This window comes from Dunckerocampus dactyliophorus, chromosome 7, assembly GCF_027744805.1.
Source record: "Dunckerocampus dactyliophorus isolate RoL2022-P2 chromosome 7, RoL_Ddac_1.1, whole genome shotgun sequence".
Lineage (NCBI taxonomy): Eukaryota > Metazoa > Chordata > Actinopteri > Syngnathiformes > Syngnathidae > Dunckerocampus > Dunckerocampus dactyliophorus.
In genome coordinates this window covers 3,095,001-3,115,037 of record NC_072825.1, presented here as the reverse complement: position 1 = coordinate 3,115,037, position 20,037 = coordinate 3,095,001, and the positions used below count along the sequence as shown (strand labels likewise).

Sequence of the window (20,037 nt, the reverse complement as noted above, 5' to 3'; positions counted from 1 at the left end):
TCTTTATACTTCACTGATAATGTTTTTTTCCATCAAGCGTTGAGATTTCGTACTTTGTTCGGCGGTCATAGTTTGTTTGGCTACCGAAGCACTAGCTCGTCAATACAGCGTCAAACTAATTTATAATTCATTATAGGCCTACATTTTATACTTTCAAATTAAATTTTAATAAAATTCCCACATTTTCCATAATTCCACATTTTCCACAGCAAAATTCCCAATGAAAATGAATGCAATATTTATTGATTTTTTTTTCTATTTAAGTTCCACATTCATCACATTCAAACCATTCCAACATCAAAACATTCAGGCTAACAATTTTGTCCCTCCCCAAAATTCCCCCTTTTCCCAAATGTTTTCTTTGATGTTGAGAATTCTTACTAGTCCCACATTTCTCAACTGACACCAAAGCACTCCAACATCAAAACCTTTGGGCTAACAATTTTCCCCATCCCAAAAATTCCTACTTTTCCTGTCATTCCACATTTTCCACACAGCATTTCAGTTCAACTCTTTGCCATTTGCACGCAATTTCTAAACGAACTGCCTTCCCTACTCTATTTTACACATTAGAAATAATAGTCTGTTGAGTGCTCTACAAAGGTCTACTTGAGGTGCTAAAAGTGTCTTTTATTTGTAGTTATAGAGATTTAGTCACATGAAATGTCATATTATCTTATTAATGAATGCAACAAGCGTACGGTACAGTATGTCCTGAGGCTTTGTTTCTTTGCAGCGCTAACCTGTCCAACGGGAAGTCACTACGAGTTGTGCTCATCCTCCTGCTCGTCTACCTGCGTCTCTCTGGAGAGGTCGGATCCTTGCCCGGCGTGCCAGGAGGGATGTCAGTGTGACGACGGGCTGGTGCGGGATGGGGAGCGTTGCGTTCCTGTGGGGAAATGTGGCTGCACAGTGGACGGACGTTATTACAAGGTGACTGTCACCACCTTTCACCTGTCCCGGGGATTACATGTTCTGCTTGCACACTACCTCATTACAATTCTTAGGACTTACTGTATTATTATTAGTAATAGTATACTGTATAATGCGTGGACTTTGTAGCAGTGGTCATTAACCAGAGGAAAACTCTTTGCAGTCAGATACGGCAGTCTTAATGGAGGACTGTTCTGAGCACTGTGTCTGCCAGTCTGGACGCTTCACCTGCAAGCCCACAAGTTGCCAGGAGCAGCAGGAGTGCACCGTCAAGGATGGAACTGTAGGCTGCTTCCCCACAGGTTAGTAGCTTACAGTATGTGTACCTTAGGTGTATAAAACGATCACATTCATGCATCCATTTTCTCCGCCACTGCTCACACGGGAAGTGCTGCTCTAACCACTCGTTGTTTATACTCGTAATTAAATTACTGCACTGAAGGGAGGTTGTTTAAAGAAGATGTTATATATTCAAAATCACACCACAAATTGATCTATAACCATGTCAAATGATTAGTCCTACCCTAAAAGTATTTTGCACGCCCATTTTTTCCAATTTGATCTTTTATTGGATCTTTTATTGGACTAGGGACCTGGCTCACAGAGGTTTGTTCCAAAAGCCAAACAATATTGTTGGTCATGCTGTGGAATAAAAAAGTACATTCAGCAATACTTTGCTTGCATTATTTTTAATGCTATTTTCATAACCATATTCAATACCTCAGATTCATGTTTGGAGCAAAAGCTTATAGTTAAAAAAAACAAAACAGGATCAGTATAGGATCAATAAGAATATTAAAAAAATGTGATGAAAAAAACCTCCAATGGGATGAGATTATCTGTACTGCGCGGGTGAACAAGGCGCTCTTTTTTTTCTCCTACCTGTGACGTTCACGGCCTGTCGTAGCTTCCCCTGAGCTCACTTGGAAACAAACATTCACTTTAAGAGGAAGGACGTTGTACCAAATTCTCTGCGATGAGGGGAGAAAAACCCCATGGAGCACACAAAAAAATCTTACCAGCCACCTGAAACGCCAGCGCAACGGCATTTGAAAAGTGCAAAAGGTTTGTCGGAGACTTCCATGGCGTCACACCAGCTGCTCGAAGCGTGTGCCTGAATACAGTACACCTTGCTGGGCCACGGCAGGTGGCTCCTCCCACTCTGTATAGTAGTAATGTCATGATATTTCGTTAGGACAAATCAACAAATCCTAATTTGTTCCAGTCCTTCTCACCTCCATGTGTGCACAAACTACACGTACATCTAGGTTTTAAAAAGTAGATATTAAACGTTATCGGTACCATATCGGTATTGGTTTGAAAAAAAGATATGGTGCGTATCTAAAAGTAATTATTGCATTACTATTTACAAAAACCTTCAACCGCTGTATGTCAAAGAATTGTGATTTAGTTTTGTTGTGGCGTTGAGATGTTTGATGAGGCAAACCGTAGGAGTCAGGTTTAGCTCGGCGTCTGCAGTGGTGTGGAGGGCGTGGTCACATGGTCATTGGTGGGTGTGTGCGGAAGTATAAAGTGCACACACTTGTCACAAGGGAGGAGGAGTAGAGAGGAACTCTCGGAAGCTTTGTTTTTGTTGACCGCTTTTCTATACGCTACTCTATAGCATATTTTGCCCCCATACAGTACTTTCATATCCTCAGTTTGCCACCCTGGTCTTAGCAATAAATTCATCACACCAAACACTTTCAGGAGTTCAGCGACTCTGTTAAGCGCGTCACAAACATGGGGACCATGCCATGCCTACACCTCTCAGCAGCCAAAGGGAAAAGGAGGCTGCAATATGAACACTTGCTGTGGTACATAATCTAGTTTATAAATGGAATATTTTGGTAGTTAGAGCATAGAAAACTGTTTACCACCTTCTAAATACACTTTTTATCATTTACCAATATGCTCTTTACCATTACTAGAACCCCCTGTAGTCACCTTTATACTCCTATTAGCCAATATAATATACATAATAAGAGTAAATAAAACTCGTGCTTGTGTGTGTTGCTGTAAATGTGTTCCGGTGCTAGAGGAGCTGAGTTGGGGGTGGACAGGAAGTGCCTTTCTGGGTTCAGAGTTGAGTTTTAGCTTGGCGTGGGTAATGGCCGCAGCAGTAGCTTGCGTTAAGTATTATTGTGCCTGTTGTGACATCATTGAAACCATCAATAAAAGCCTGTTGTTCAGGTGATCAAGTCTGGTGCTTGTGTGTCTCCCACCGAGCATTACAGTAACGTTACTGACACCTAGTGACCAGTGTACAATACTACATATCATTATAACGTCTTTCAGTGTATTTTACTTCATTTAACTATATTTATGCTTAAAAATGTTTCATTTAGACAATGTGTACAATGCTTAAATATGCATATTTGTTTACTAATAATAGGTCATATTTAACCATGAAACAGTACAATTTGTTAATGAATGCATTTTTGAATAACGTGATTGAGTCACACTGCAAAATTTCCTTGTGTTGATGTTTGCTTGTTCCAGATCCTTGTGTGGAAGTTGTGTGCAGGACCAAGGAGCATTGTGAAGTATCAGAAGGCCAAGGAGTGTGTGTGCCTGATACCAGCGTTTTATGCTGGGCCTCTGGGGACCCACATTACACCACGTTTGACGGCTGGAGTTATTCTTTTCAGGGAACCTGTACCTACGTTCTCGTCAATACCACAGGTTTGTCATCCACTCAAAGGTTTGCATTCGGTTTGCGCCATACGCTTTTTCAGCACATGCAGCACATCAGGCAAAGTTCCATGTACTCTTAAATTCGTACCATGCTGGACTTGGGTTCAATTCTGCCTCCCTGGTCTGTGCTTTTGTCCCTTTCTACATGTTTACATCCCAATCTAATAAGACAGGTTACAGAGGTAGAGGAAAACATTGCAGACGCCAGATCGCAAAAACTGATGGAACAAAAACTGCCCCCATTTGCATCAGTCATTACTAGTTCCTCTCAGGCCCGCACACAAGCAATGATGTGCAGCAATTGACAGCAGGAGGCCATTGATTTTCCCTCTCTGAGTCATTTTGGTCAACTCTGATTGGAACATTTCAATTGGAACTTTTGTGTTCCAACATAACTGACCACATTTCACAAAACAAGGTCCATAAATGGACGGATGAGTTTGATGAGGAAGACCCTGCACAGATACCGGGCCTCAAACCTTTGGGATGGAAAATCAGGGGCTGTCCGCAGAGGAACGTTTTCAGGTCGAAACGGCAAATGCTTTCATGGTTTCTGCCTTTCATCCACATGGCAACGGTGTTCTTGGTGCCCAGAAACGGTATTTTCTGAAAACGGCTTCCAGAGTGGAGAAATCTGGCAACAGATCAGATCTGATGAGCAGAAGTGAGCTTTGATGACAAGCCAACCTAATTTCTGAACATTTCAACCTGGCATGACTCACCCCAGTCGACTTTCTCATGATATTTACTTGTTATACGCCTAAATGAGTTGCAGATAAGTAATTCCGCTTTGTGGTAAGTCTAGACAAGGCGGCCAAGCAGAAGACGATGGATGTGCATGTGTTCTATAGTTTTGGTATCACGTGGTTCTGTCTGTGTGTCTCTTCACAGCGCCACAGGTAGACATACTGTACCTTATGTATTACAGCCTTTTCACCAGTGATCCCTTCTCGTGTGGATCTGACTGTTTACTAATTGGACATAGTGAGGACACGATTTTTATTCAACCCGGCAAAAAAAAGACCCCCAAAAAAACCCTGAAGCGTTCTCGTGTGGACAGGGCCTCTGTGAGCTCTGACTTCACAATTCTCTTCTGTGCAAAAGAAATACCCAGATGTTAACAACCTATTTCCTCCTGACCAGGTGTTGATCCCTCCCTGCCAGCGGTAACTGTGACGACCAAAAATGAGCTTCGTGGGAACTCTGAAGGCTCTTTTGTGCGTTCAGCCACCGTGGAGGTGATGGGCCACACTATATCCATTCCAAAGGATGAGAGGGGCTTTGTACTGGTAGGTCTTACTTTTCAGAACACAAAATATACTGCAGGTCCATTGAGGTCCCAGCAATGTGGCAGGACTGTAGAGCCTTTAGTCCTGGTCCACAATGTCCATAGAGGTTTCTTTTCTGTGCTGCAGGGTTTTCTATGGAAGCCCATTTCTGAAAAATTATATCTCAATGCTAAGTCATAATTCGGCGATAACAAAGTCAAAATTAGGAGATAAAAAGCCATGAGATAACGATGTCAAAATTCTGAGATAAGAAGTTGAAATTACGAGATAAGAAATCATAATTACAAGATAAAAAGTCTGAATTTTGAAATAGCAAAGTCACAACTATGAGAAAAAAGTCAAAATTATGAGATAAGAAGTTGAAATTATGAGATAAAAAGTCATGAGATAGGAAAGTCATAATTACGAGAAAAAGTCAAAATTATGAGATAAGAAATTGAAATTATGAGATTAAAAATCATAATTTTGAGATAGGAAAGTCACAATTATGAGGAAAAAGTCAAAATTCTGAGATAAGAAGTTGAAATTACGAGATAAGAAATCATAATTACAAGATAAAAAGTCAGAATTTTGAGATAGCAAAGTCACAACTATGAGATTAGAAATTGAAATTATGAGATAAAAGGTCATGAGATAGGAAAGTCATAATTATGAGAAAAAGTCCAAATTATGAGATAAGAATTTGAAATTATGGGATTAAAAATCATAATTTTGAGATAGGAAAGTCACAATTATGAGGAAAAAGTCAAAATTATGAGATAAGAAATTGAAATTATGAGATTAAAAATCATAATTTTGAGATAGGAAAGTCACAATTATGAGGAAAAAGTCAAAATTATGAGATAAGAAGTCGAAATTATGAGATAAAAAGTCAGATAGGAAAGTCATAATTATGAGTTAAAAAGTTTAAATTACAAGATAAAAAGTCATTCATAATTCTGTCCAAATTTGACATAAAAAGTCCAAATTACGAAATACAAAACTGTGCATGTGCCGCCGCCTTCACTGGAGCCTTCGTCACATGGCACTCGGCACATGCACAGTTTCTATCTCGTAATTATGTCTTTTTATCTCCTAATTATGACTTACCTTTGAGATATTCTTTTTCTTTCAGTGGCAGAAACGGGCTTCCACAGTCTTCTTACTAAGACCTACAAAAAATGTGTTTTTCCCATTTCAGTTCTGTTCTTTGTTTTTAACATTTTTAATTGCTTTGGTTGAGCTTTTCTTTTGGTTACACGGATGTACAGTGTAGCATGTATACTGTATATTGATACAAGCATCATGTCGCAGTTGCTGTAGCAACACAAATAGAACCACACTGTCCCCGGTGTTTGGGTTATGGTGTCACTGTTAGGGTTTGGTCATGTGTAAGAAGATGACACGTGTTCAACGTCGCATCACACTATGTACAGGGTCGTGTTAGAGTTATTTAAAAAAATATCAAAAAGTTGTACTGAAAGCTTCTGGATGAGACTCAGCACATCCAAATCCGAGGCCCTGGTTGCCAGCCGGAGGCAGGGTGGACTGCACCTTTTGGGTTGGGAGTGATGTCCTGCCCCAGGTGGAGGAGTTGAAGTATCTCGGGGTCGGATCGGCGCAGCGTCTGCAGCGGTCCATCATGGTGAACACAGAGCTGAGATTTACCGGTCGATCTACGTTCCGACCCTCACCTAGGGTCATGAGCTTTGGGTGGCGACCGAAAAACGAGATTGCGGATACAAGCGGCCGAAATGAGTTTTCTTTGTAGGGTGGCTGGACTCACCCTAAGAGATAGCGTGAGGAGCTCACTCCTCCTGGATGAGGTGCACTTGAGGTGGCTCGGGCATCTCGTCCTGAAGGTGAAGTGTTCTGGGCATGTCCAGCCGCGATCCGTACGGGTAGAAAATGGATGTCTGTATTGAAAGACAAGTGTAACCACTTGGTTTCATATCTTCTAACAACTGACTCGGCATTTTCCCACTCCAGATTGACGGCATTAAGACTGGTCTCCCAGCCTCCCTGGAAGAAGGCAGCCTTTTTATCACATGGCAAGGAGTGAGAGGCACACTCCAAAGTGATATCGGGCTCACCGTCACATTTGATTGGTCCACGCTGGTCATGGTTGCCCTTAGCAGCAGTTATTACGGTAACGTGGCGGGGCTCTGTGGCAACTACAATGGTGACAAGGAGGATGAGATGACCGCCCGGGGAGGACACAAAGCGTTCAATGTGACAAACTGGGCGGGGTCTTGGAGCATCCCCGATGGAGACCCGTTCTGCTACCATTACTGTGATGGCGTGTGTCCTCGGTGCTCCGAGGAAGACCGCATTAGGTAATAGCAAGCACATCACTTCATGTGTTTATGTTGATGATTATTCCATGAATGCAGCTTGGTGACAGCGCTGAGTCAAACGTAACCATCTGCCTCGTTTAGCAGGACACATGCAAACAACAACAACTGATGTATCACAGTTAAAGTAGGTTGAATGCTAAATGTATTTCATCGTTTACAGTAAGCACTTCTTTATGGCGGTGAATTGGTTCCAGACTTGAATGAATTCCATGAATTTCCGCAAAGTAGGATTCCTTCTTTATAAATGGAATATGTTGGTGGTTACAGCACAGAAAACCAGTTTTCCACCTTCTAAATACACCTTTTAACATTATTAGAGCCCTCTAGACATGAAATAACACCCCGATAGTCACCGTTACACTCCTGTTACCCAATATAGTAGACATAATAAGAGAAAATAAGATATATAAGACATAGAAAACCTATTTACCACCTTCTAAATACACCTTTTTAACATTATTAGAGCCCACTAGACATGAAATAACACCCCGATAGTCACCGTTACACTCCTGTTACCCAATATAGTAGACATAATAAGAGAAAATAAGATATATAAGACATAGAAAACCTATTTACCACCTTCTAAATACACCTTTTTAACATTATTAGAGCCCACTAGACATGAAATAACACCCCGATAGTCACCGTTACACTCCTGTTACCCAATATAGTAGACATAATAAGAGAAAATAAGATATATAAGACATAGAAAACCTGTTTACCATCTTCTAAATACACCTTTTAACATTATTAGAGCCCTCTAGACATGAAATAACACCCCGATAGTCACCGTTACACTCCTGTTACCCAATATAGTAGACATAATAAGAGAAAATAAGATATATAAGACATAGAAAACCTGTTTACCACCTTCTAAATACACTTTTTAACATTATTAGAGCCCACTAGACATGAAATAACACCCCGATAGTCACCGTTACACTCCTGTTACCCAATATAGTAGACATAATAAGAGAAAATAAGATATATAAGACATAGAAAACCTGTTTACCATCTTCTAAATACACCTTTTAACATTATTAGAGCCCTCTAGACATGAAATAACACCCCGATAGTCACCGTTACACTCCTGTTACCCAATATAGTAGACATAATAAGAGAAAATAAGATATATAAGACATAGAAAACCTGTTTACCACCTTCTAAATACACTTTTTAACATTATTAGAGCCCACTAGACATGAAATAACACCCCGATAGTCACCGTTACACTCCTGTTACCCAATATAGTAGACATAATAAGAGAAAATAAGATATATAAGACATAGAAAACCTGTTTACCATCTTCTAAATACACCTTTTAACATTATTAGAGCCCTCTAGACATGAAATAACACCCCGATAGTCACCGTTACACTCCTGTTACCCAATATAGTAGACATAATAAGAGAAAATAAGATATATAAGACATAGAAAACCTGTTTACCACCTTCTAAATACACTTTTTAACATTATTAGAGCCCACTAGACATGAAATAACACCCCGATAGTCACCGTTACACTCCTGTTACCCAATATAGTAGACATAATAAGAGAAAATAAGATATATAAGACATAGAAAACCTGTTTACCACCTTCTAAATACACTTAACATTATTAGAGCCCACTAGACATGAAATAGCACCCCTATAGTCACCTTTACATTCCTATTACCCAATATAGTAGACATAATAAGAGAAAATTAGACAAATAAATGTTTTCCACTAATGCAAGGTGCGCAGAGTGAGTCTGACTGAGTTTGGTGCTTGTGTGTCTCACCCAACATTACAGTCACATTACACCTAGTGACCAGTGTAGAATACTACATGTCATCACCATCTTCTGAAACCCTTATATTTGTATTTTGTTGTATTTTACATTTTGTCTTTGAAATCAACTTCAGGTACACTGGTCCGAACTACTGTGGGATCCTGAGCAACACAAAGGGAGCGTTCTCTGGATGCCATGGTAGCGTGCCAGTAGGGGAGGCGGTGTCAGACTGTTTGTACGACGTTTGCGTCAATGCAGGACGGCGTGAAGTACTGTGTGAGTCCTTGAGCAATTACCTGGCTGAATGTCAGGAGGCAGGAGCTTCTGTGCTGCCTTGGAGACGGCAGGCCAACTGCAGTAAGTTTTTCACTGTTTACTCGTCACACATCACTTCTATGGGACTACTACTTGTATACTTGACTACGTCTGACCTGGGGTTAGAGGGGTGGTACATCCTGGATTGGTCTCCAGTCAATCACATGGGCAATGAACTCATTCAATCCCATCCGTTTTTCAAAGGACAACCCCTCCAGTTGCGGCTATTTCAGACGATTTTGACTGATATTTGAGAGCACACAGAATATTGTGTTGTATGGCGACATAAACATGGAACCTAGCAAAAGAAAGATTAGACTCCTGTCTTTCATCAGAAAAACAAGTTTGTTGTTACCCTTTTCCGTTCTTCTAGTAATCAGCAGTAGAACGTAGGTAAGTTTCAGGAAAATATCAGTTCCTGACTAAAAAGAGAGAAAAAACAGCTTTTTGTGAAAAGATACATTTCAAGCATAACTTTCACTTTGCAAATATTTTTTTGCTTTTGTGACAGCTCAAATATCTAAACAACTATACAACATAAACAACACAAAACATCCAAATAACATTTTATTTACAAATATGACACCATAAACTATTTACAAATTTCACATTTGGACCTAATGTTAAACTAATGTAGCTTTTGCAGCGTAGTTATGGCTACACTGCAAAAACTACATTTCAAGAAAGTAAAAAATTCCCTTTTTTAAGCAACCATTTCTTTTCTTTTTTTTTTTCCTAAAACGAAAAAAATATCTTGTCTGGCAACCCGACGAAGGAAAACTCATTTCGGTCACTTCTACCCCACGATCTTGTCACAGCAGTCACGACCCAACACTCACGACCAAACGAGTAGCAGTTGCTGACGGTGTTACAGATTGCTTGTGTTCCAGTGACGTTGTTCCTCACTGTGCCTTTAGCTATTCAGTGTCCATCCAACAGCCACTATGAAGTGTGTGGTCCAGCCTGTCCAGCCAGCTGTGGGGCTCAGCCAGAGGAGTGCCATAAAGCCTGCGTGGAAGGCTGCTTCTGTGACCCGGGATACCTGCTCAGCAGAAATGAGTGAGTCCAAACGCCACGTGCTTTTTGATGATCAAAAAGATGTAAATGGCTCCTGTGTTGACTTTAAAAACAGACATATCTGATATATTTTGTAGTAGGGTTGTCCGTGGGTGGATCACAGCTTTTGTCTTAACTCAATGTTAAAGCAATGGGGACCAAAGGCACTACAGTATTTCCTGCTTTGAAACCTGCTCTAACGTATTTAATACTTGGGGTAGAGAAGTGAATGAACTATCAAATTAAAGTTCAACTCTAGTTTATCAGATACAATTAGTCACAGACTTGATTTTACATAGTTCAGACTTTTGTAGCATTCCTACAGGTTAGCGTATTTTTCAGTTAACGTCGCAAATTTACGCCAAAATTGTGCCTCGGTTTGCGTACTTTTCCGGGTTAGCGTGCATCGCGTCTTGTCGTGCCATCAATACACCGGGTGAGTCCAAGTGTGTTCTTAATGTGTACGTCCTTGTTAGCATCCTGTGAGCTCGCTAATACATGGAAACAGGAAGCGGAAATGAGCTCTGCCATCAGCGGTCGACTCTGTAGTTCTCTGCTAACCAACACGGTTCCGCCACAAGTCCCTGCTTTGCTTATTGATCACGGCTGCAAAATGAGCCACAATGGAGCCAAAGAAAGTTGCAAGTGGCAGCATTTTGATCGAGAAGGCGAGAAACACGATTTAATTCAACAGATAACTCATAGCACAACACCAAGGTCACAACCTAGCATGCTCGTTTATGCCTTTCATTCACCATTTCCATGCACTTACACTTGTTGTCTGCATGGAGAACTATACAAATGTCTTTTGTGTTAACATTTTTGGCTTTCGGGAACAGATGAATTGGTTTTTATTATTTCTTACGGGAAAGAAATAATAATTGGGTTAGTGTCTGACCTCCAGCAAGGCATTCATGGCGCTAAACAAGGTTCCACCGTACGTACACCCCCACTACTACTTGCTTAAACATCCTTGAACCAGGTGCTCAGGTGCTTCTGCTGGAATTCTGGCTGACTTGGTAGAGTTGATGGTTTATGGGCGTGGCACAGTCCCACAAATGGAGGTGGGGGCTTTGGGAAGGCCATTCCAAAGCCCCTGACTGTGTGTGTGTGTGTGTGTGTGTATTTTTATCAGGTGCGTGGACAAGAAGAAGGCCTGCGGCTGTAACCACGGCGGCTACTATTACGTACCGGGTGAGGTGTTCTGGGCCGACCCTCAGTGTGAGCGCCAGTGTGTGTGCGACGCTGCGACGCAAACGGTGCGCTGCCACGCAAAGGGCTGTCGAAGAGGAGAGCGATGCCAAGTTGTGGATGGAGTCCAGGACTGTTACCCGACCGGCTTCAAGACCTGCTCTGCACGTGGAGATCCTCACTTCTACACCTTTGACGGACGCAAGTTTGACTTCCAGGGCAACTGTGTCTACCGGCTGGCCAGCGTGTGTAAACACGCCGGAGGTCTTGAGCGCTTTGAGGTACTGTGGTGGGTTTTGTTGCACAGGGAGAAGTATTGGGTTATGTACGGCCAACTTTTACTCAATGATTTTATTCCAGCTCTAAGTTATTAAGTACACTGGTCAAACTCCGATGCACCCTCAAGGACCCTGTCGAGAGTGTAGAGCTTGTCCACAGTTCTACGATCAGGACGAAAACCACACTGCTCCTCCTGAATCCGAGATTCAACTATCCGGCAGATCCTCCTTTCCAGAACCCTTGAATAACCTGACCAGCAAGGCTGAGATGTGTGATCCCACGATAATTGGAACACACCCTTCTTAACAAGGGGGGCCACCACCCCGGTCTGCCAATCCAGGGTCACCGCCCCCGATGTCCACGTGACGCTGCAGAGTCGTGTCAACCAAGACACGCCCACAGCACCCCGGGCCTTCTCATCCACCCCCAGGAGAGCCCACGGCAGAGTCCCCACGGCAGAGTCCCCGGGCACTGCTTCCTCATCGGAAGACGTGTCAGTGGGATTGAGGAGGTCTTCCAAGTATTCCTTCCACCGGTCCACAACATCTCGAGTCGAGGTAAGCAGCACACCATCTCCACCATACACTGTGGAGACGTCGGATGGTGGTCCACAATCTCTTCAAAGCCGTCCGGAAGTCGTTCTCCATTGGCTTCTCCGAACTCCTCCCACGTCGGAGTTTTTGCCTCAGTGACCGCCAGAGCCACAGACCGCTTGGCCTGCCGGTACCCGTCAGCTGCCTCCGCAGTCCCATGGACAAAAAAGGCCCGGTAGGACTCCTTCTTCAGCTTGACGGCATCCCTCACCACCGGTGTCCACCAACGGGTTCTGGGATTACCGCCACGACTGGCACCAACCACCTTACGGCCACAGCGCCAATCAGCCGCCTAATAATAATAATATTAATAATAATAATCCAAGGTGCACACCATCAGATATTTGACTTGAGGTCAGACATGAGTTGTAGATGAAATATTTGAATGGAATTTTTGACTTTCTGTCTGCGACCCACCCAGAATGGATCCTCCAGCCTGCAGCTGAGAAGCACTGCTTTAGATGACAAAGTTGATATTTTGGGAGTTTTCACTTGTTTGGATCTTGTCTGCTCAGTTTCCTCACTACTTGTGCAGGTCAACCTGGAGAACAACAACCGTGGAAGCAAAAGAGTGTCCTACGCCAAAGTGGTGACGGTAAAAGTCTTTGGAAAGGTGTACACCTTCTCTGTGGACTACCCACATAAAGTACTGGTAAGAAACACACACACACACACACACACACACACACACACACAGGTAGTGTAAGTCATACTTGTATTGGTTGCAGGTGGACCAGGTAGAAAACTCCCTGCCCTTCTCATCCAAACAATCAGTGGTTGAGGTTTACCGCAGGTACAGGTGGGCTGTCCTTGAAACACACTTTTTAAAGGTATGACACACTCAAGCACGCCTTGACGTTTCAATACATTTACTCCAAGCGCTTTTCCAGCCAGGATGCAACTGATATTTTATAGATAGATAGAAAAACCAAGGCAAGACGTGAGAGATAAGAAAATAGAATAAGAATAAATAAATACGGAACAGATCACGTCAAATCTGCAGTGCAATAACACATCATGAATAATAATACATAATAAGTCCAGTCCTGTGTGTGTTTTTATGGCTCCCCCTTCGCTACGTTGAAAAGTCACATGGCGGAGGAATGATCTGCTCAGTCGTTCACTGGAGCAGGGCAGTGATAGTAATCTGCTCTTCTGTCGGGAGATGTGATGATGATCATAATCATAATAATAATAATGTATTTTATTTGTAAATGCCCTTCAGGGAAGCCAAGGAGAAAGTACATAGACACAGAAAAAAACAACGCACACATAAAATAATGTAGAATAAGACTGAATAAATAAATATATTTATTAAAATTTATAAAATAAAATAAAAAATCTTATGCTACAAAGTTATATTACATATTTCAAGAAAAAACTGCATGTCAGCTTTGTCATGTACATGAAAAAGCCTCTCTTTGCTCATTTTGTAAACCATTTTTGTTGTTGCTGTTTTTCAAATTTTCCAAATATTGCAACTTTCTTCTTAAATAATCTTTTTTTAAAACATTTTTTGTAATATTATAACTTTCCCGTAAAATTTTACTCTAATCCCATAACATTACAACTTTTTCCTCAAGCTAATTTTCCCATTTTTTATCTTGTTTCTCATAATATAAAGACGTAATAACATATTTGTTCTTCAATATTTCAACTGTGTGCTACTAAAATGATGTTATTATAACATTATAACACTACAATGCTATTCTTGTAAAATTCCAACAACTTTTTCTCTTAATATTTAGACTTTATTATTCTAAAATTACTGCAGATTTGTCCATTTTTGCTGTTATTTTTGTTATTTTTTCTTGTTAAGTTATATTTTTAGAATGTGCCACATTCTGATTTTTTTTAAAAAAGCCACGGGCCTAAGATGGCCCCCAGGCCACACTTTGGACACTCCTGCACTAATGTAACAAAACGTATCGTAACAATGCAGGTACGCCCTTTCAAGTACGATAAATGTTTATTTAACATGAGTATTTTTTAACCATCATTTTTGTACTGTCAAGTCGTAGATCACGTGGCACTTACACAGGTAGACCAAAACACCAGTGGGCACACAGTGCCATCTTTCGTGCATGTTTGTTGCAGCAGAGTGCCCTAATGCCGCTCAATTTAATGCCAAACAATGAAAACCCCCCAGCACGGCCAGGGCAGGACATATCCTAGGAAAACAGGACGTTCAGTCACCAGATCAAGTTGCTAGGATGGGAACCACACAGCCCCCAGTGCCAAATATTTGCATTTCCTGACAATGAAAAGAGAAGGAAATGTTTTGCGTGTGTATTTCAGGTGTCTTTTGACTTTGCAAGTGCGGTCAGAGTGGAGCTGGCCACCAGCTACCACGGTACCACGTGCGGCCTTTGTGGAAACTTCAACAACGATCCTACGGATGACCTGACGCTGGCCAATGGGAAGCCAGCGTCCAGCGCCAATGAGTTTGGAGTCAGCCAATGGGTGGCCGACGTGCAGGGCTGCTCTCAGGACTGTAAGTTTTCCTCAGAAAAACCTGACGATCATCTGTAGGGTTGGGCATCGAGCATCGATGGGAACCGGACTAATGTTCTGGAATCGTTCATTTTTTGAACATTTCGATGCCTCGACGTTTGGTGGTTGAGAAGCCCCGTCACTGCACAACACGTACCCGGAACACAATCGGTTCAGTTGGGTTCGACGCATGTGCAGAGCGTGTCTACATCCGGTCGGCCTATTTTTCGGCAGCCACGTTAGGCATGTGTAATCTACGCCATCCGTCGATCTATGTTACGCCAGCAAGCGTTCCCCCTCCACTCCCGAAACCTTTATGAAGGTAGATAGATAGAATATGTGAGAAATAACATCATCATCTTTTTGGTCTTATATCATATCTACAGTATGGTGCAAGTGCACAATTAACAAGCCCTCTTTTCTTTGTTCCATAAATTGTTTTAAGTTTTTTTTTGGCCATTGAAAGAATACACACAAAAGCATTGGCTAGGAAGATACTTGTATGTTTGGATGGATGGTATTTCCACGTTTCCAAAATGGAATTCTCTAGATGAATCCATCATTGCACTCTACTTATGGTTGTTTACATTGAAATATAACTACATTTATGTGTTTTATTCTATTTATGTATGTTACACGTAACCGGATATGACGTTTACGTCTGCGCTACGTGCATTGCGTGAGTTTTTGCGTAGCTCAGTCATGGTGGATGTCATTAGATGATAGAAACATCCCCATGCTAACAACAAGAGTTACTTATCAAATAACCTCCAAACATATTACATATATCAAGTATGGTTATTGACCATTTATGTTCATACATTTAAGAAATAATAATTACCCCAGCACGTGACCTCGCATAAGCGCTGTCAAAAATGAACTAAAGGAGGAAGTGACGGAGTCATAGCGCATGCGCGGGACCGATTGCGTTCCGGGTACGTATTGCGCAGTGACAAAGCCCGCCGAAAGTCAATCCAAGCAAATGAATTTGTTTTTCTGTCATCTTTTAAATCATTAAAACACATAATTACATGTCCAAATTGCATTTTAGACTTACTAAAATTAAATAGCAAAACTGCACTAAATAAGCCCACAAAATCAGACATTTCACTCACAGAACTGTCCAATGAATAAGAGGAAGATGACTTAAGTATTGCTCACTTTCATTTCACATACCTGTAGATACTTTATTAACGTCCAAGAGAAATTCACACTTCCAGCAGCTCTGCAAAATGTCATAATGAACTTAATCACAAAACAAACAACCAAGGCCAGACATGAGAAATAAGAATAGAGAATAAGGAATACATAAATACGGAATCACGTCAAATTTGTAGTGCAATAATCCATACATAATAAATAAGGTGTTGGTGTGGGGGAGGAATGATCTGCTCAGTCTTTCTTTGAGCGGGGCAGTGATAGTAATCTGCCACTGAAACTGCTCTTCTGTCAATGTTAAAAACATCATCGCTAATCGGTTGTTGTACCTGTAGCGTTCATTCCGAAATGAAAGCAAAGTCTGCACTTCAGTCACATTGTGATTTATTGATCGGGTGATTTTGGATCCATTGTGGTCGTGCATACGAAAAGCAAAATCCACCAAAACAACTTGTGTAGAAATTGCGTTTGAATGCTGCCAAATCTCATCTGAAATGCTGCTCCGGAAAGAAGGTGACGTGTGGAAGAAGTTAGTGTGACGTGGAGCATCTTCTCTGGTTTGTGCCTCTAGGTAAGGACTGCGCACAGCCGCTCCCCCCCGACTTTGTGCCACCGAGCTACACTTCCGCCTGTGACGTCATCACCGCCAAGGACGGCCCCCTGGCCGACTGCATCGGCCGAGTGGAATCCCAGCAGTTCCGTGACGACTGCGTGTACGACATGGTGCTCCGTGGCGGCAAACAGGAAGCGGCCTGTGACGTCATCAGTGACTACGTGGAAGAGTGCCAGTTGAAGGGGGGCTGCGTGAAGTCGTGGAGGACCAGGCAGCTCTGCTGTAAGTGCTGCTTTTGCACACAAACCCTTCATTCACTCATTCATTCATGTTGACAGGTGTGTTCCTTTCCAAATCACCAAGCAATGAAGCTGTAGAAACATCTCAGCTTCACAGCTGTGAATACTTCTGCACATGTCATGTCTTATTTCTTTTTATACATTTCTAAATGTAAGACACATTATGTCACCATGTGTGTAGAATTTTCAGGAAGAAAAATAGTTTATTCCAGTTTGGCTGTCACATTACAAAATGAGGGCACGATGAAGTGTTGTGTATCCTTTTAGGAAGCATAAAGGGGCCCTCTGGAAACACATGACGTTGTTTTCCTCATAAAATCCTTCAATTATCTCATCTTTATGGACGCCTGTTTCCACCACTATCCCGATGCTAAGTCTGCTGAGTGTGGTTGCGGTGGGAGAGGTTGTCGTTTGTGGATGGGCGCACACGCATTGTTGTGTGCCGGGGTGGGGCTGAGGTGGTTCCCTTCTGCACAGGTAGATATTTCCATCCAGGCGAAGACAGTTGGCTGTGAAAATTGTTATACTGTCGTTGAACTGATATTTAAATGAAGTAATTTGGGGGTGGGATTAAATAAGCTTTAACTTCTTCCCGCTCCCTTTCGAACATGTGAAATATATCTTTTTGGATGGTTTGTTGGGGTAGTGAACTGCACTGAATGTTTTATCTACATGTTGGAAATAAAGACAAATGTGAAATTATGAGCTAAAAAAGTCAAAATTACGAGTTTAAAAAGTAAACATTACAAGGTAAAAAGTTGAAAATATTAGTTAAGAAGTCATAATTATGAGCTAGAAAGTTGAAATGACAAGATAAAAAGTTATGGGATAAGAAGTTGAAATGAGACAAACTGCACATGTGCCCAGTGCCATGTGACGGCGGCGACACACACGTTTTGTGTCGCACCAATTTGACTTTTTATCTTGTAATTATCACTCTTGTTATAAATTCAACTTTTCATGACATAACTGACGTTTTATCTGATAATTCAGACGTAGCGTTGGGATATTTTTTTTTTCCAACATATCACACGTACTGTAACGTACCGCATCATTTGCTGGCCACATGTTCGTGATGAACGATGGGATGCAGAACAGTCCTTGTGTGCACAGTCGGCCATGTTGGGGGACCATTTCCAGTTTGTTGCTGGTGTGTTTTGACAGCAGATGAAGGCTGGTGTGTGTGTGTGTGTGTCAGGGATGCAGTGTCCCGCCAACAGCATGTACAGTGTCACAGCGCCAGGATGCCCACTCAGCTGCGCGTCTCTGTCGTCGCCTGCGGAGTGTAAAAGCCCCCCCAGTGAGGGTTGTGTGTGTAACCCAGGCTACTTTTTGAGTCAGGTGAGGTTGTTGTGTGCCCACCATCCATCCATCCATCAAGTGTGGCAACGTGTCTGATCGCGTGTGTTTGCTTTTAGGATCGCTGCGTGCCGTTGGCCGAGTGCGAGTGAGTCAAGTCAGCCGTTTGCACCACCAAAAGACAACGACCGTCCCAATGGTAAGTAACTAGCAGAGGAAAAGTCAACATGATGCCATACAAACTACACACGTGCACTGGAGCCTTCATCACATGCACACTTTTCATCTCATAATTAGGACTTTGCCATCTCAAAATTTCATTTTTTTTAAAATCTCATAATTGACTTTCAATGTTGTCATTGAGACTTTGTATGTCCTAACTGCTGTCAGGTGTGCGTGCATGTGACGGAGGGGTGCTGCCCTGCACAAGATGGCACCCATGTGGCGAAGAGGGTTTTTGGGGACAAAGTAGAATCTTGCAAGCTGCTTTCTGCAAGGGAATGAACCATTCTATACCTTTCACCATCTGTGGGGAAATAACGGGGACTTTGTAAAGCAGGGGTGTCCAGAGTGTGACCTGGGGGCCACCTATAGCCCAGAGCTTGTTTGTTAGCCCGCTGCACATTGTGAAAATAATATTCAAAAAAGCATAAAAGTTCATTCCAATCATAATAATAATCATAATAATACATCCTAACAACTTTTTAGCCGTTTGATTTCAGTATGTGTCCCTCGCTGGACAAAGTTTGGACACCCCTGTTGTAAACTTATGATGTGAATAATCATTTTTTCCCTCAGTGTTTTGATTTGAACCTGAGAGGCACTTGAGTCTTTTTGTTTAAACTCCCAACGTCGTTCCTTCTTCAAATAAACTGCCAGCAGTGTCACTTGTGTGTCTTTAAGCCGGACATGCTCACTAGTTCAAATGATTAGGTACACCCTCACGAGTGCCTCCTTTCCCCGGCCGTGTCGCTCACGCAAAACACACTTATTTGCACAAATCCCTCACCCTGTCACGGTTTCACGTTATCATTGCACTTCTAAAATACATCACCGCTTTTTTTAATACGGCTAAAAATGTCCAAATGTACGACTAAGAATAAGCATACAAATATGCTGTGATGGTATGTAGTATTGTACACTGGTCACTAGGTGTCACTAAATGTCACTGTTACTGACACACAAGCACCAGACTTGAACAACAGGCTTTTATTGTGGGTTTCAATGATCTCACAACTGGCACAACAATCCCCGACACGTAACCCACGCCAAGCTAAAACTCAACTCTGAACCCTCAGCGTCACTTCCTGTCCCTGAGCACAGCAACACAAGTCTTATTTATTGTTATGTTTACTATATTGGGGACTATAGGGGTGTTATTTCATGCCTAGGAGGGCTCTCGTGTTAAAAAGCGTATGTAGGAGGAGGTAAACAGCTTTTATCAGCTCTAACTCTGAAAGTATAGCATTTATACATAAGGAATCCTACTTCAGTGATAAGGTCGGGTGTGTGAACGAGGGGTTTCGGTATGCTGGATTAGATGTTAGGAAGAGTGTGCAGAGAAGGAAAGATTTACTTGAGTTGATTTACTTGACTGAATAATGAGAATTACAAGCAGGACTCACCAGTGGACAACTTATTTGGGACCTGCAAGCAGCAGGCTGCGTCTCTCCCAGTCAAAAGGAGTCGGTGAAGCACATTTGAGATGTCTGAAAGGTTGCTGGACGAGGTTAACTGGAAGGCACGTCCCCGGTAGAGTCACTGTCAGCTGAGCCC

At 42.1% G+C, this 20,037-nt stretch overlaps 2 protein-coding genes across 6 annotated transcripts in view; one reads left to right on the top strand and one right to left on the bottom strand.

The window, feature by feature from the left end:
* Positions 1-20,037, top strand: part of LOC129185600 (IgGFc-binding protein-like) — a 44,029-nt gene that overhangs the window by 22,406 nt on the left and 1,586 nt on the right. Inside the window, exons 25-39 of the mRNA XM_054782870.1 lie at positions 737-933; positions 1,097-1,235; positions 3,436-3,618; positions 4,774-4,919; positions 6,888-7,234; positions 9,159-9,382; positions 10,258-10,399; positions 11,532-11,868; positions 12,995-13,111; positions 13,188-13,289; positions 14,758-14,953; positions 16,682-16,945; positions 18,161-18,303; positions 18,381-18,460; positions 18,652-20,037. The exon at positions 18,652-20,037 is cut by the window's right edge and continues 1,586 nt beyond it. Coding sequence (XP_054638845.1) covers positions 737-933; positions 1,097-1,235; positions 3,436-3,618; positions 4,774-4,919; positions 6,888-7,234; positions 9,159-9,382; positions 10,258-10,399; positions 11,532-11,868; positions 12,995-13,111; positions 13,188-13,289; positions 14,758-14,953; positions 16,682-16,945; positions 18,161-18,303; positions 18,381-18,413 — 2,570 coding nt within the window. The 3' untranslated portion in view covers positions 18,414-18,460; positions 18,652-20,037. The remainder of the gene's footprint in view (positions 1-736; positions 934-1,096; positions 1,236-3,435; positions 3,619-4,773; positions 4,920-6,887; positions 7,235-9,158; positions 9,383-10,257; positions 10,400-11,531; positions 11,869-12,994; positions 13,112-13,187; positions 13,290-14,757; positions 14,954-16,681; positions 16,946-18,160; positions 18,304-18,380; positions 18,461-18,651) is intronic.
* LOC129185604 (dysbindin-A-like) overlaps positions 6,799-20,037 on the bottom strand; it is a 23,903-nt gene continuing 10,664 nt past the window's right edge. For 2 of the 5 annotated variants that reach the window (XM_054782875.1, XM_054782876.1), the window contains one exon: positions 17,479-20,037. This exon is cut by the window's right edge and continues 172 nt beyond it. In XM_054782875.1, the coding sequence (XP_054638850.1) occupies positions 19,992-20,037 (46 nt within the window). In that variant the 3' untranslated portion in view covers positions 17,479-19,991. The other 3 variants (XR_008572103.1, XR_008572102.1, XR_008572101.1) reach the window with 3 other exon arrangements.